The sequence below is a fragment of the Drosophila yakuba genome, chromosome 3R (assembly GCF_016746365.2).
Source record: "Drosophila yakuba strain Tai18E2 chromosome 3R, Prin_Dyak_Tai18E2_2.1, whole genome shotgun sequence".
In the NCBI taxonomy this organism is placed as follows: Eukaryota; Metazoa; Arthropoda; class Insecta; order Diptera; family Drosophilidae; genus Drosophila; species Drosophila yakuba.
The window spans coordinates 16690080-16707304 of record NC_052530.2 but is presented as its reverse complement, the minus strand read 5'-3'; the positions used below and the strand labels follow the sequence as shown (position 1 = coordinate 16707304).

At 40.9% G+C, this 17225-nt stretch overlaps 3 protein-coding genes across 3 annotated transcripts; all 3 read left to right on the top strand.

Moving 5' to 3' along the window:
* Window positions 1–1296: 1296 nt before the first annotated feature.
* LOC6537150 lies at window positions 1297–2404 on the top strand. Its single transcript, XM_002097675.4, has 3 exons — window positions 1297–1480; window positions 1538–1992; window positions 2160–2404. Exons 1-3 carry the CDS (start codon window positions 1340–1342, stop codon window positions 2260–2262), a joined length of 699 nt encoding a protein of 232 aa, XP_002097711.1. The 5' UTR covers window positions 1297–1339; the 3' UTR covers window positions 2263–2404.
* A 1058-nt stretch (window positions 2405–3462) lies between these two features.
* Window positions 3463–4752, top strand: LOC6537149. Its single transcript, XM_002097674.3, has 3 exons — window positions 3463–3671; window positions 3948–4381; window positions 4447–4752. Exons 1-3 carry the CDS (start codon window positions 3549–3551, stop codon window positions 4532–4534), a joined length of 645 nt encoding a protein of 214 aa, XP_002097710.1. The 5' UTR covers window positions 3463–3548; the 3' UTR covers window positions 4535–4752.
* An 8467-nt stretch (window positions 4753–13219) lies between these two features.
* On the top strand, window positions 13220–17008 carry LOC6537148 (sodium-independent sulfate anion transporter). The gene is made up of 5 exons (XM_002097673.4): window positions 13220–13783; window positions 14541–14761; window positions 14815–15136; window positions 15193–15354; window positions 15515–17008. Exons 1-5 carry the CDS (start codon window positions 13309–13311, stop codon window positions 16216–16218), a joined length of 1884 nt encoding a protein of 627 aa, XP_002097709.1. The 5' UTR covers window positions 13220–13308; the 3' UTR covers window positions 16219–17008.
* Window positions 17009–17225: the final 217 nt, after the last annotated feature.

Sequence of the window (17225 nt, the reverse complement as noted above, 5' to 3'; positions counted from 1 at the left end):
CTCGGAAAGTTATACTGCCAGTTGTGCCGGAGAGCGTTTTGTCATTCATTACAAATTTTCACACATGGCCCAATTAAATTATTTAGCCCCCTACACACGCTCACCCAGAATAGTTTTAATTAAATAATAGATACAAGCTACCTCAGCTGCGAACTCCAGCTGTGGGCGTGGCAATATTCTGCCAGCTGCTAAGGCAATGCTTTTTTCCTCATTTGCTAGTCAACTTTTGGCAGTTGGAAAAGTTTTCGAGGACGAAACGACTCCCGAGACAAAAGCCTATGGCCGAAATACGTTGAATGTGTGTCAACTGTACCACCAGAGTGTTCGGCACATGTTCATCTACCTCTCCCTCTCTCGGTCACTCTCTCTCTCTCTCTCGCACACCCATCCCAAACTCTTTCTAAGGGAGCTTGTAAGGCATTTAAAATTAATGTGCTATGGAGGTGTTTGGGAGCTTACAAGACATGTCGAAGACAAGTCGAGGACATGCAGCCGTTAACATAATCGCTCGATCTAAGAGCCCACTTGTTCCCACCCTCTACATGGCGCTATTCAACACTGTTCGAAGTAGTTGAAAGTTGGCAGTATCAGCACAAGGCATATTTAATTCGAGAGCTGAAGATTTTATTCGCAAAGCTTGCGGTGGGCTTAGCTACATAGATAAAGTTTGCTTTAAAACTGGTTGAAGCTGGTGTTCAACAATGGAAAAGTTGTTACGATATGGGTCAGTGTTGAGCAGTGGGGAAAAAAACAACTCTCTAAATACTTCAGGTGAAAATACTTGCTCATAGCATAAAGTGACGAATTGCTAAGCGTTTATCGAACAATACCAATTCATTGATGGCATTTTCTTGGTAATGAAATGAAAATAAGTAGTATTGTCCTACATTTTGTTTGCTAAACACTCCAACTGTTGCGTGATACAAAGGTCTTATTGCTTATCTATCTGTCCGTTAGATATTGGAGGCACATGTTAGGCAATTATCATTTGTAGGGGATAAAAGTAATTGCGCCACACAATAGCGTTGATAATGCATACGTAAGGGTCACAAGTCTTTTGATATAGACATAGAACATCTAATGATAGGGGATTTATTAAGATAACACAGGATTATTGGGTAATGCGATGTGTTTTTTCACGAATTACCATATATAAAGTATGTAAATAAAGTGCGGCTCCGGTGATTCATTTTATCACAAATAAATCGTGATCACGCACTAATGGGATAGCACTTGATTGATTACCGACGTATGTCAGACAATCACCCAATTACCAACCGTAAAGTATTCACTTCTTCAGTTCTGGATCTGAAGCCGGGTCAGCAGCAACACCTTCACAATGGTGTCCAGTAGCACGCATGCCCTGGGTCTCCTTTGCCTTTTGGTTTTCCTACAAGGAAGTACAACGGCCCAGGCCCAGAGTGATGACTATGTGGCTCTTTGTAACCTGACCAGCAGCATTGCTGTCGATCTTGATCTGGTAAAAGCGTACACAATTTGGTGAATTTGCTAAGACTAACTAGACATTTTGACAAAGTTCTCCGGAATTTGGTGGGAAGTGGCTCGTCAGCCGTCCGACATTGACTTTTGCACCGAGGTTAATATTACAGTGCTAAATACAACCGACAATAATGTCCTGATCGATACCACATACGCCGTATCTCCTGACTACCCGTGGGTTAACCAAACCATGAATGCCACCATCACTGTGGATAATAACAAAGCTGTCCAGGATGGTTTCAACATCAGCTACTGGAACCCACCTGGCTTCACTCCCTATACAGTGTATAAGGTCCTCTACACTGACTACACCGATGTGGCCTTCCTTTGCGGCTATACGAATAAGACCGATAACGGCACGTCATTCGGAATTATCCTTGCTAGGGATCGTACCCCCACCACGGATGCTTTGAATAAACTCGAGGGCCTCGGTTCCAGTATATCGTCCAACTTTTTAAATGGCTCTATGTCAGTAATAACTCAGGGAGAATCGTAAGTTGACATTTTACTATTGCACTCTGGAATTGGCACTGATGGGTATATGCTAGGTGTAATATATTTAAGAACAATTACAGAAAATTGTTAAAAAATTAAATACATTCTGCATTAGTTTGCACTACACTGGTCTCCAATTTATCTTATAGTTTTGTCTTTTTCAGTTGCTACGCACCATCCGGAGCCAGTCCTGCGACCATTATTTCCACACTGTTGATTGTCATGGCTCTTATTCATGGCATTTGTTCTGACCATCAAATAATTTAGATTATGTCATAGAAGGATGATAACAAACAGCGCAAAAAAATTCCACGTTTTCTTTTCTTAAATGTTCTTTAAAATTGCCTTGTATATAATTTCCATGTAAAGCTCAAATAAATAAAAACCTATTCATTATCGATGTAATCAATTATTGGGTTATTATTTTATTAGAAAAGGATTTGGCTAAAATTAAACATGATTTTTTATCGGCGGAACCTTTCGAACTCTTGGGAAGTATTGTTAATTATTAAAAATGTTTTCTTATCAAAACTTGCGCTTCTTTCGCCTCCAGTTTCTGTTTCTGTGCACTCATGTTTTTGTTTTCACAAATGACTCACGGTCTGGCAGCGATAAAGAAATTTAATCCAGCAACGAAGACGTTTCCTCTTCGTATGAATATTTTTTTTAGGATGATAGATCACAAAAATGCTTTGATAATAGGCCCAGTGTGGAGGGCTTCAATTAAATTACTATTTGTTTTTGGTATCTACTCCTAATGATAAGAACACTTACCTTTCTTACAGCATTGACGATCGCAAGAATGGGTAATGATGAGTAATGGGGAATAGTACACCAAATTTCAGACGGGAAGGGAAGTTCGATAAAACTAAAATAGAGTAAGATATCTACAACGTTTGAAAATTCCCAGTCTGCGACGTAATTTAACCACAGAAATTAACCTTAACGTTGAGTCTTCAAATTAAAATAATTTTTATACATGTTTTACACAGAAAATGGTGCAAATTAGTTGTAAAGATCATAAAAGACAATAAAAGTGGAAAGTTTTTATAGAAGTCACTAAGTTTGTTTATACCTATAAGTTAGCCATTTAAGCCATAAAGATAGTAATAAAAATTAAATGAGAACAAATGTACCTATAATGGGGTTTAAATCGATATCGGGTCTACTGAGCACCGAATCTATTTCTGGCCAGCAGATTCACTTCCTGGAAAACCATGTCAAAGGGATTTGCAGGTAAGACAACCTATTGGCCAATGCGCAGGGGAGTTTTCAGTGCAATACCAACACCATATTATTCGTAGAGCCCCGGGGGATTACTCATTCCACGGAGCGATAACAGACGTCAGATGTACGTAAATCGGTGACAGAGCCAGGCGCCCCACAAGTGCAGGCATCGATAATGGCCGCAAAAATATGGGAAAAGATACAGGCCTATAAAAGCCAGTTGCGGATGGGCAGCCAGTTCAGTATTACGACGCACTCGCAGCGAAACGATCGCAGAACCGGTACCTTAGAGCGGAAGATATAGAACACATTTAGACAGTGACATCATGTGCAAAAGTGCGATCATCTTCCTGGCCATCGTGGCCGCCGTTGCCTCCTTCTCGCAGGTTTTGGCCCAAAACGCGCAAAGCTGTGCTCTAGCCACTGGCATAAACTTTAACCAGACCGCTGTGAGTGAAAGGATTGTTTTGTATCATTAAAGTCATAAATAACAATGTAAATGTACAATGCTTACAATGACCTCGGATCTGCTCTAAATGGAATACGTTTCTAGGATACCTAAATTCCGCAAAGGGTTTAACTGTTATACAATCGCGGATGGATAACTACATAACGAAGCCCAAAAATAATTATATTTTCCCATTTAACTATAACAAATGCCAATAATTAACTTAAAAACTTATGTGCGAATTAAAAAATATTAAATGTATTTTCTCCATTTCCAGTTCAGCGGCCAGTGGATCGAGGTGGCCCGCAATCCCGCCTCGAACGTGTCCTGCATTACCCTTAATGTGGCCTTCTGGAACTACAACTACTTGCTGGTCAATGTCAGCCATACGAGCAACGCCGCCTCCACTTTGGTGGACGTCTATGAAACCGCGAACATTACCCTGCAGGCCAACAACGTGGCCGGATACAATGTGAGGCTGGTGAATGGCCAGAAGCAGGAGTACGTCTTCGTGAAGCTGCTGAGCTACGTGAACTCCACCTACCTGGTGGGATGCACTTACACGGATGCCAACAACGCATCTACCAGTGCTGGCTTCATTCTGGGCAGATCCTCCTACACTCCTGAAGGCGTGAAGATTGCCAACAACGATGCCTCTGTGTCCTTCAGCAATTTCCAGAACAACACCTACGGCAATGTCACTCAGTTGGGGTAAGTCCTATTTTAGGCTGCTATATCATAAACCCTAATTATTTCAATGCCTAATAATCTTTCAGTTGCCGTGCCAGTTCCGCCGGACAGACTGTGCCTTTGACCCTGATTTCTGGCTTCCTGGCCTTTGCCCTGTTGCTGATCAAGGCCTAAAGAAGGAGATGTATCCAAGTGCTGCTTTGCCTAGCCACCATAAATGCAAAAAACTAACAATATCCAATCACTTGCCCAAGTTATTGCGTCATTCTCTTTATTTAGTTTGTAGTTGTCTTTAAACACCGCGCTCCAGAATCGAGGCAAGGCAAAACGTTGTCAATAAAAGTAAACCGAAATGGGTGAGGGCCCATTAAAAAAGCCCCCACTGAAACGAAGACAATTCGATAAAGGCCAAGAGACAAGATGAGGTGTCTCAATGCTGTGGTGCAATCAGCGCTTTAATTTGCTGGCAACTTGTTAGAAGGTGTGCGTGATAAGATAAACGTAAACGATAACAAAATATATGGCTGTGCCACCAATTCTCACTAGCCGTCATAGATATTCTATTTTTGCTTTTTTTTTTTGTTTCTCCTCGCTAACTCATAAATCAATCAATGGCCGTGTGTTTACAGGCAAAACCATCCGATACGTTTCGCCACTGATTAATTGATTGCAAAATCACTGCACTGCAAACTACGTTTGTAATTACCACGGTTTAGGGGCACTTTTGTTATCGTTTATTGGTGGGATTTAAGTGGGTTTATCTGTTCGATTTCATGCCCCAATGGGGTTCATTTTGCGATAGAAGGAATATTGGCTTGTTGCTTGACTGACTTTGATATTTACAATAACTTGATAACTTATAGGCCCGATACATTCGAATTCATTCGCGTCTGACAACTATGTCTAAAAAGAATTTCAAATTGATAAGATGGAAAATTACCGAAAGCAACAATCTACAATATTGACAAGTATGATAGATAGTATTGTCAGGTAAATATCAGTTAAAAATCCAGGAAAATATACATAATTTAATGATAGTCTGATATTTACATAAATGTTACTACCATCAATATATTGTGTCGCAGAAACGTTTGAGAGGCACTCAATCCATTCACATACAAACAACTTTCTTTCGAACTAACAAGTGTTGTATCGTACTTGGTACGATGTCCGAAAAGTAGTCAACTATAAGAAGTAGTCAAACCAAAGAATACGAATATTCAGCAGACACTTAATTGTCAAAAAAAGAAAAGCCAGTTGCGAACAGTAGGAGAACTGAGACAACTGAGTTAGCGCACACACTCGATCCTGTGATTTGTTTGCCACCCCGCTGCGGAAAATAAAACACTTAAAGTCCTGGCCAAGTCTCGAATCAGATACAAAATCCTCGGGAGCTTCTGCCTCTTACACACTTATCGAGCTTCGGGCTGGCTGTTGCTGATTTCTTGTTTATTTATTCAGCTCCAACCCAATCAGCCCACCCACACACATCCCGATCCTGATGCAAACAAACCCACACGAATGTAAACACAAGGCCACTAAATCACTGAACACTCTCAGCTTTGGCATTTACACCACCACCCCCATCCCACCCAGCAGTCCATCCACAGGACTACGGTTACTGCTCCTCCTCCTCCTGCTCCTATTCCTGGTCCTTGTCCTTCTGCTCCTGATCCTGCGACTTCTTTTGTTGCTGCGCTTGACCCGCGGCTCCGGGCCCTCTTCTTTTTGGGGTTTGTTTATGTTTATTTGTTGGCACAATTTGGTTACATTGTTTGCTTACAATCTACTCATTGTTTGCTGGATTCGTTGTTGTTCTTAGAATCAAGTTTACATCGATTAGGTAGCAGTAAAATCTGTTGCCAAGAACAACACAAAGAAAGGGCGAAGAAATCTATAAATTTGCATAAAGGCTTAACAGAATTTCACCACCTGAACTACTTAGATACTTTCCAAGACGTCAATGTAGTTTGCAAAATATTATTTCTACTTCTCTACGCTTCTCTAGACAACGGCGAAACATACCTTGAATAGATGCTACATATCTCCATATTTAAGGCATGGCATTCTTACACCTATCCCAGTAGCAGTATTCATGGCATTTTCTGGCAAACAACCAGACAATAATTACACAGTCTCAAGTAGCTAATCATCCAAGAAGCCCTACTCGGCTCAGAGCCGAGACCAATCCCAGACCAAAGTCAACCGCATCAAAGTCAGGGCCCAGAGCTCTTGGTCAAATGCCAGACAAACAAAGGACGCCTCCAATCAATGCTAATAGCAATCGTCCTGCAATATCCTTAAAGTGCTTGGAAAACCGAATGCCAAGCACCACCACACATACTCGCACATTCAATGTAGCCTAAAAGGGCGAGTCGGCCCAGTGTGAGGAGCTGGAGCAGACAAAACTATTAATTAATTTCCCAGTCACTGCAGGCCATCGACTTTGCGACCTGCCACATGCCGCATGTCGTAAGCCGTTGACATTTCAGCCAATACAGTTTTCGCAACTGATTCCCATCTCTGTGGCAAGGTGTGGTAGTTTAACGAATGTGCCAAATGGTATGAGTCTAATTTTTATGGAAGTTAAGGCAGGGAAAACATTTTCTTAGACATTCATTTAGCATGTTTCTTGGCCCTTCGCACTGTGGATATGTATGTAATGGTTGAGCGTGCTGTTATCATATAAATTGAAATCTTAGTCAAGTTTGTGGCACTCAAGTCTCAAGTATTTGGCAGTGGCAATCGTCACTCAAGAGTCGCTGCTCGTAAGCTACTTAGAAACACTGAGAAAGATAATGGTAGCCCTCTGGAAAACCCTATATAATGCACAAACTAGATTGACTCGCAGACAGTGCCCACATAGCAAGAATGCCATACTAAATCAGTGATTTTGTAATTTTGAATCAAAAAAATATTTCTTTATTTATTTTCCTCACTGCCTCATCTTCGCATCGAAACCCAAATTTATGCTGATCTCTGGCCTTTCATCTAAGCGAATCTATTTGCATAGATTTCCCAAAACTTGGCAACAAAAACATGATTCGATTTCCACTCGGCAGCTGATAATACTTCTCAATACGCTCCATGCATCTGTTTATGCTGTGCCACAGGTGGGGGTAATTGAAAGGAGGTCCTCACTCATTTACATTCAATTAACAGTTGTAGACCAGAGCGAATTGCCATCTATGAGATACTCGTATGTCTGGGCATTACTGGGCGAACACCCGTACATATTCATGGACAACAGCAAGGACGTGGTACAAAAAGGGGCAGGTCAGCAAAATATTTGGGAATAAGTTTGGGAATTTGGGTCATCTAGATCTTTATAATACCACGTGCGATCTACGTAAAGGTTATTAAATATTGATTGATTCCCAGTAAAGATAAGTGTATCGAAATAGTAAAACTCAGACGATTTATTAGAGTATTATAAATATTTATTTGTAAATAGTAAACTGATTCATTTAAAACTCCCAATAATCATATCAAAGTAAAATTTAGACGATAACAAATTTATGAGAGTATTATAAATATTTATTTGTAAATAGTATACTTATCAGAACTTATTCATTTAAAACTCCCAATAATCATATTTATTATTATCATATTATTTACTTAAATATTTATTACCCTATTCAGCGCCGCCCATGGGCAATTCACATTTGTACCTAATTTATGCCACACGAACTAAGGGTTTTGTGTAATGGAACTGTGTTTAGTCTTTAGTTGACTTTGGGCTAATGCATAGATAATTACAGGTGCAGAGAAAGTGTCTTACGCATTACATATTCATCAGCCTTTGATGAACTCAAACTTAGAGTTATGAAAAAGGCGTATTAAAGACGCAACTTCGTATATTCCCAGTTCAAACACACTCTTTATTTAAGGTCGAACAATATACGACTTTCACAAAAATATTATCGAAGGTATTCCTTATCGATTTGATTTATTTGATCAACAACTACTTATCACATCATTTTAGTTGCACATTTCCGGAATTCCTCCTCCCATAGTAAAACCACCTCTTGTGCACTTAGGACACACATTATCGCCCTCCTTTATACTGATATCTCACTTCGTTGTCTCAAAAGGCGAACGTGCGAATCCCCTTTTGACAGCTCGTCACATCTGCAATTAAAGCAATTAATTAAGTTGGTTTACCTCATCGCACCAGCCCGCAAATCTCCAACTGTAAAAGAAAACGATAACCCGAAGAAGCGGCTTTCGGAGCACTCACCTTCAACCCATCCCAGAAGCATCATTTTAAATGCCAATTACAGTTGGAGCAGGAGGAAAGGGGAATCAAGGATATAGGATATGGGCTATGGGATATGGGGTATGGGAAAGGTGCTGGCGCAAATTGCTGCAAATCCATGGCGGATGGCTACCATTCTCCAGCACTTTTGCGCTGTTCTGTTCGCCGTCGATTTTACAGCATTTCGTTTCTATGAGAGTGGGCTGTGTTGGCACAGGCATTATTCGTAACGAGCGACATGATCATAAAAATAAACGCAAAATATAACACAAAACGCAAACACAATAATGGCCTGGGAGTGCCTTAGTTTTTATTTCTACACCTGTTTACAAACAAAGCAACAAAGAGAAAGCTCAACGGAGGACGAGCAAATTTGACTGCGCCAGCACGCACACAATTAAATTTCCGGTACAACACCTACATGGGCATCCAGCCCCTCCCTCCCCAGAAAAACCCTCCAAAAACCCTCGAAGCCCCCTCAAAATACACTTTGATTTCCGTGCCAGAGCTTTCACTGTGTGGGTGGGCTAGTGTTAGTGTGTGTGTGCAGCGTGTTTGAGCCATTAAAATTACGCCTAACGGAGTTGCACAAAACACACCCAAAGTCACACACACAAATACACCAACAAAAATTTCTGGGGACTAAAAATCGGTTTTTACACCCATGCACCTGAATTTGCCTACATTTCGTTTGTTTACTTATGATGAGTGGAAAAGGAAGTTGTTTCTGTTTTCGAATACTTAACCCAATCCACTTGAAACTGGGTGCCCATGAAGTTGCCCAAAATATCTCTTTGCTTCAAAGCATAAATTGCCAATTTTCCCGGTGCACAAATAAGAGACCTAAAAATGTGCGAGGCTCACGCGGCGTATGAGTATTTTTTTGACTCACTCTAACTGCTCTAACACGTTTCATTTGAAATCCATGGCACGTTTGTTGGAGCCAACAACACCAGCAGCACCCGGAGACACGGAGCAATTTTCAATATTCCCGACTGCTGGGAGGTTGGAGGTGGATGGTGGGTGTGGCAGGAGGCGGATATAATGCGGCGACGACAATGCCGCCTGAGTTGCTGTCAAAATTGGCAAAAATCGACAAGGCCTCGGCGCTAACTAAAAATCAAAGGCGCCTTTCCCACTTCGATTCCTTGGAGGGCAGCTACGTGTGTGGGCCATAATATTTATGCTGCTGCACAAACACCCAAGCAAACTCGAGAGCTCCTGCAAACTTAGGCACACATACTGGCACACGTGGCGTATGCGTAATATTTGCACGGGATTATTACAGGCTGGCACCCGAGGAGCGCACACGTCGCAGCCCCAATAAAAATTTATACATGTTTATGTATGTGCCTGCACTTAATAATAAAATTTCGTTTAATTTCGAGTTTTGAATTTCATTTTTATGATTCCTTTCGCTTTCATTTTTTGCATTTCTGCCGCTTATTTATTTTTCTTGCCAGGTGTTTGCCGTAACGTGATAAAATTTTAATTATATTTGCTGCAAGGTAGATTGGATATTTATGCTGTTGCTACTTATTGTGAGGTGATTTTAAAAGCATTTTGCGCAGTGTACTGAGCTGCTCGCGGCGTAATTTGATTTACCAAAAAGGCATTAAAAAGAGTGAGCTTGGGTTCTTAAATATAAAATGGTATATGGTTGTCCTACAATAAGAATAACATAGAAAGTTGACTCACCATCTTTAACTGTCTGCTTATCTTTGGCAACTTTTAATTAAAAACTCCTATCGACATTTTCTCGGAACTGTAGGCGAACAGTAAATATATAAAATATATAGATACTGATAAAAAGTGGAGTAATAAAAATATTTCCCGTACCTTAATTAGTAATAACTTGAGGCCAGTGCATACCTTTGCGGAAATGCACTCTGGGCTTATAAAATTCATTAGGGAAAAGCGAAAACATTTGACATTGATGTCGGCTTAGTCTGTCTGAGGAATTCACTGGACAGACGAACTGCCTTGTCTGCCGTCCCGTTTTCTGTTCAGTTCAGTTTTCTGTTCAGTTTTCTGTTTTCCGTCTGAAGTTTGTTTATCTCCCTTTTGGCGTTGCTTAATGGACGCCTGCCAACAGCTGGCAGGACACTTTGAGCAACTCGACATCGCTTGAATCCTGGATCCTGGATGCTGGATGCTGGCTCCTGCGAGTGGAAACATTGTATTCGAGTCAGGTGCGTTGTGAATTTTGCTGCAACAGTCATTATAATAATGCCACAACGAAGTGTGCTCGGAAATAATAATCAAGTTGGTCGTTGGGGGGGGTTAGGTATTTGGGGTGTTGTGGGAGGGAGGATGAGTTGGAACACAGCTGCTGGCACTTGATGGTCTCGTGTAGGTTGTAGACCAGCCAAGGCACTTAAAATTTCATTTAAATATGGACTCCTCGTTGAATGTGCAATCGTGCATTGTTGCACTTCTGCTGGCGCCGTTGCAAGAGCTGCCAAAGCAATAATCGCCTCAAATAATAACTTTAAGTGCATAATTTTATAAGTTCTTGCCGTAATAGCTATTTTGCCTTTCGCCGTACGTGAGTGCATTTGCCTTCGGCTTACCACAAGCCATTATATCTTTAAGTCAAGGCAATGTCTTACAAGATATATTTTTCTTGGCACTCAATTACACTTATTTTAAACTGAAATATTGTTGGTTGTCTAACCTTACCTTGCTCGGAATAAGTTAATAAATATGTTCAATATGAAACTAATTGACACCCATAATAACATTCGCGTTTAAAATTAGCCATTTTGAATTTCCTTAGCCCATCGCATTTGCTTTTAATTGATTTTGTGTAATTGCCGCCATTCAACCAGCAAAAGTTGACCCTTTCGTGAGGTGAAAACTAATTGTTTGCATTTTTCTCTAAAGTATCTTTTTTCATCGTTTTCATAACAAATCGCGAGCCAATTGGCGAATGAGTGAGTGCGAAAACATCCCCAATTTATTTAAATATTTTTGACACGCACTGCACAAATGGCCGGCTCTGATTAAAAACAGATTGGTTCAGATTGGTTTTTTAATAACCTTACTATTCAGGCAATTGGCGTTTTCATATGGCAACAGTAACAGTCGAGCTTTGAATTGCAAATTCGTTTGGTAATCGGTTACAGATATTACTTTAAATGATTTCATTTTACCACGAAGGTATATATACATCTGCCATTTATTACAGGAATTATCTTCTGTATAGTAGAAGAATACTAATAAATTTAAATTAAGATGAAATTATATTTTCAGGGAGTATTCAATTAAAATGCATAATGAAGAGAAATGTAAAGGCTTTTTCAGCTTTAATATTCCCTTTTTCTATCATAGAAAACTTATGACACGCAACAGATATGCAAAAGTTTAAAGTCAATCAAACTTTTTAATTTTCATTTACATTAAAATTATGTTTGCATCTATGTGCCATACCATTTGTTGGTGTCGCTCGACGCTTTTGATACAAAATTTGCATACAACAATTTTTCTCACTTCACTTTCCGAGAAGTTTGCCTTTTTCCATTTGCATAACTCAACATCCAGACAAACAGAAATAAAAGGAAAGTGGAACCTATGGAATAGCATTAAGAGGGAAAGTCACGAAAAGCAAATATGAATCATACGCCATGTGTGGCAAATGCGTTGAAACAAACACTTCAAGTGCAAAGGAAAAATAATTTGCAAGAATAAACAATTACGCGGAAATTATAGAAAAGTTTCACAGATAAAAATATTTGTGATGTAATGTAATGAACGTTTGGGATACATTATTTTAAACATGAAATATGCATTTTATTTTAAAGCAAGAAAACAGGGACAAATAAATTAAAGATTCCGGAACTAAAGTTAAAGAAAGGTACCTGTTAAAAAATAATCTTAAAACAATCCTTCACATATCAATTTAATGTAAATTAAGATGATAATAACCAATTTATTTGATTATCGCCTCTGTCTATACCTACATATAAGTTTATTGAAAAGATTTTCTTACGTATTGATAATTCACGTGCTAAAATGTTCGCGATATCGTCAATTGTTATACGAGTTAGCACTTTTTTTTATAAATAAATATTGGCTCATTGTCGTTTGTTTGAAATGTGTCTCGTTGTGTTTTAAAAATATTTGTTTTGGCTTATTTACTAATTAACAAATTTTTCGAACACTGATAACGAATTAATAGTGACTATCCTTTGGAAACAGAAAAAAAACTTCTTTAGCCCAGTTGGCCAACAAATCATGCAAGTGGTAACAACTTGGCGATGTCGTCAATTGTTACAAGTCGAATGGCCAGAGCTTTTTGGCACATTTTTCGAGCGTCTAATCAAGATATTATCGAATTAACAGGTCCGAGATAATTGAGGTGGCGTCAAATGGAATCCACCCCGCAGAATTGAACAATCATACGAGGGGGTTTGAACTAGATATATTTTATTACAGCCCAAAAGAGAGCGAGTAATAAGTCGAGCGAGGCGCGGGAATCCAAGTCCAGCCAGCCAGTCACAATGCCAATTGAGGCTCTGATATGTACGGCAAACAAAAGCCGGGCAGAGCAATCTACAATCTGCGATACGATCTCGAGTTCATTATCAGTGAGATGATCTCCGCCTTTGCTATCATTCGACAGTCGCGATTTGCGGCGCACAGACGTGCGATTGACTAAGTAACTTACTCGAGTAACTTACTCTGCGCCATGTATCCGCAACTGGAAACGGAAGCGGAGGCTCTGGAAAAGGCCACGGCGCGGGCTCTTTTACCAGGTGCCACCAGCAAGCCCGCCAGTGAAGCTGGCAAGGCTCCCAGGACAAACAAATGGAAGCGCCGCCTGCATCGCCACATCCCGGTCTTCCAATGGCTTCCACTCTACACCACCGAATGGGGCATCGACGACTTCATCGCCGGCATCACCCTGGGACTCACCATCATACCCGAAAGCATGGCCTGTGCCCTTCTGGCTGGCCTTCCCGCTCGATATGGCCTCTGCTCGGCGTTCATCGGACCGCTGATCTATCTGGTTTTCGGTTCGATCGACAAGGTCATCATTGGACCCACCAGCCTGGTGGCTCTGGTCAGTGTGCAGTTCACCGTGGGACGACCCATCGAATTCGCCTTCCTGCTCACCTTTCTCAGCGGAATTGTGCAGATCATCATGGGCACGATGAGGATGGGTAAGTGGCGACTCACTGGACAAGATTTCCCAGTCATAACTCGAAGGAAAAATTACAAATTCCGACCAAGCTATAAAATTATTACTAAATTTAATTAATTCAGAGCATATAAGTTAGTTGGTACTACTAGCAGAACACACCTTTATCTATCTATAATGCGCTATACAAAATGCTGTTTTAAATTTTGATAATTTTCCCTGAGTGTATGCCGCCCAAGTGCCAGCTGGATTACGTGTGATCTCACGGATAAATTGCCTTAAGTGCGGCATGTGTTACTTTCGCCGTGAACTTGGTCACAGTCAAGACCAATTGAATTGAAATAGATCCGCTTAAAAGCTCACTTTAAGCACCTAATTAAGTGCTCTGCGCGATAAGTGTTATGCGGTTTGCCCGCGATTAGCACTATTTGTATCAATTAACACTTCTTTGGATGGGATTCAGTGTACTCGTATGAACTCGGATACGGAACTGGACTAGATCCGAAACATAAACATCGGGAGGGTGGCCAAAGAAAAGCAAACGAAGGCAGGTGTCATTGAAGCTCAATGAGCAAGTTTTGTTTCCACTTATCATTAGATTTCTGATTACTCAATATTTATCGGTTGTTAGTACTCTTTGGACAAATTTTTGGACGATTAACAATTCTTTTATGCTTGAGTCTATTTCATAAATGTTTGACTTAGTAGGACAAACTAAAAGCTTGTGCTGACTTCAAAATAATATCTAAAATAATCCTAATGTTATACCATTTGTATAGGATTTATTTTCGAGTTCATCTCCATGCCGGTGATCAAAGCCTTTTCCTCGGCCACTGCCATCCTGGTAATAGAATCCCAGCTGAAAGTATTACTAGGCATAAAATACTTAGTGGCTGGATTGATAAACTCGGTTGGAATGCTGAGTTCCCGCATTGAAGAGTCGAATATGGCTGATTTCATCATGGGCGTTTGTGCCATAGTTTTCCTGCTCCTATTAGAGGTAAGTTTAATTAATAGATTTGGTAATTTTGATAAGTAAGCCCTCCATTTTAGTTACTAGAACGCGTGGCCAACAATGAGAAGCGAAACAAAGTTCTGAGGATATGCTGTCGATACTTGTCCACCTCCAGGAACACATTGATTGTACTCATCGCCGCTATCGTTTCTTTTATTTGGATTCAAAAATATGGCCAAGTTCCATATGCTCTGAGCAAGAATGCCCTGGCCACTCTACCCAACTTCACAGTGCCCAGTTTCAATATCGAAACCCCCGAGCGCAGCTACAGCATTTGGGAAGTTGTAAAGGAACTGAATATTGGCATCATAGTTATTCCAATTGTGGGCATTCTAACGAATATATCCATTGGAAAGTTGAGTAAGTGAGGAAAGCGACGCTTGTTATATGTCATTTTAAACTTATGGAACTTGCAGCTCCCAAGGGATTGGTGGACACCAACCAGGAACTGCTCACCGTGGGTCTCTGCAACATGTTTGGATCCTGTGTGCAGGCGATGCCGTCATCAGGAGCATTTACACGATATGCCATTAGCACAGCCTGTGGCCTCAGGACTCCCATGGCCAATCTGTATTTGGGTGAGTGCAGCTGGGTATGAAGTATAACAAGGCTCAATTTCATTACTGCCCCAAAGAGTGAAGAAATTAAGAGTGTGATAATTATGCTTTAGTTTGATTGAACATTAATATATTGGCACTATTCCTGATTAGTTCTTTTTAATTTTTTCTCCCTCTGCAGGCATTATTGTGCTGCTCGCTCTGAGCTACCTGAGTCCGTACTTCAACTACATCCCGGAAGCGACGCTGGCCGCCATCCTGATATGCTCCATATTCACGCTGCTCGACTTCAAGCTGCCGATGCGATTGTGGCGCGATTCCAAGCGCGACTTTGCCACCTGGCTGCTGTGCTTTTGCGTCAGCGTGCTCTTCGGCGTGGAGGTGGGTCTGTTTGTGAGCATTGTGGTGACGGCGCTGCACCTACTGTTCCTGTGGGCACGCCCCGAGATCCGGGTGAAGATTGAGCAGCTGGACGAGATGCAGTACATCCGGGTGACGCCCGGCAATGGCATCTACTTCCCGGCCATCAATTATCTGCGGGAGCGAGTGCTCAAGGCCTGCGAGCAAGCGGACTTTCGCATTACGGTGGTGATCGATGGGCAGCGCATCAGTGGCATGGATTATACGGCTGCCCAGGGTGTTTCGAAGCTATCCAGCGATCTGTGCCGCCAGGCAGACGCCTCCAGCTCCACGCTGCTGATCCTCTTCAGATTTCCGGAGCACCTGCAGAGGCTCATCGATCACACGGACAACCTGGTGTTCTGCGAGAGCGAGAACAAAGTGAAGGAGTTCCTCACACAGGAGTCCCTGCGCAATGGCTACATCAACCTGAAGGAGCACATAAGGGCCTCCATAGATCTGGGCTATAAAATCGACATCGATTAGGTGGGCCCGCCCCCCAGTTAGCTGCTTGTGTTATTTATTTAAGTTTAGTTTCGGAGAAATTGTCGTCGCTGGCTGCAAATGGAAATAAAAGTGAAGGAAAAGTGGAACAAATGCCTTGATGGCAGCAATTTATAAAATCCCCGTCCTCCCCAAGCCCGACAACTGACCTCTGGAGGAGACGGGGGACAGGATGGATGCGGTGCCGCTGGCGACGCCGCCAATGATTGCCAAGCTAATGGATTTCTGTTTACTTTTTCACTTAGACGGGGCGCCAAGGAGGAAAAGCAGCAGAATCAGAAGCAGCAGCAGCAGCAGCAGCAGGAGCACAAGGAAAAAACAAGATTTTGAAAAATAGCGCAAAAGAAATTAGAGGAAAGCGAAAGCGCTCGGCTAACTTCTCTAACCAAAAAGGAAAAATAGGAAAAAAAATAGGAAAAACAAGGTGTGCTTGGAAAAAGGACGAAACACAGCTGAAAAGGAAATGGCGAGAAATTAAACTAAAGTCCTGGCGTAAAGTGGATCAAACGCAGTAAAAACAAGTCATGACATAAATTAAATTATTCCACAACGAACACGGATTACTCTTTGGGCTCAAAAGTATAATGTTACAAATTCAAACATTATACTTTTATATCATACTTTTTAAGTTTTAAGTACTTTTAAGTTTAATTTGCGTTTATAGATTAAACGTTTTTGTTCTATGTAAGATCCCCATTTGGAAGTTACACATTCAGTTAATTTAAAATTTATTTTAAACGTACATAAATAAAAACAGTTTGCTTGAAATATATGTAATATGTATTTTACATATATATAATCGCAAATTTTGAGTCATAAAAATTTTTTTTAGTGGTAGGATTATGAGATTAAGAATTTTTTTCACAACACGGCTAAGCTTTAACTCCCAAGTCAGTTGATTCAAAATAACTTATAGAGAATTAGACCAGGAATAAACGCCTCAGAGCTAGGCTAGTTAATTAACAAAGGTTAAGAGAACGAGACGGACT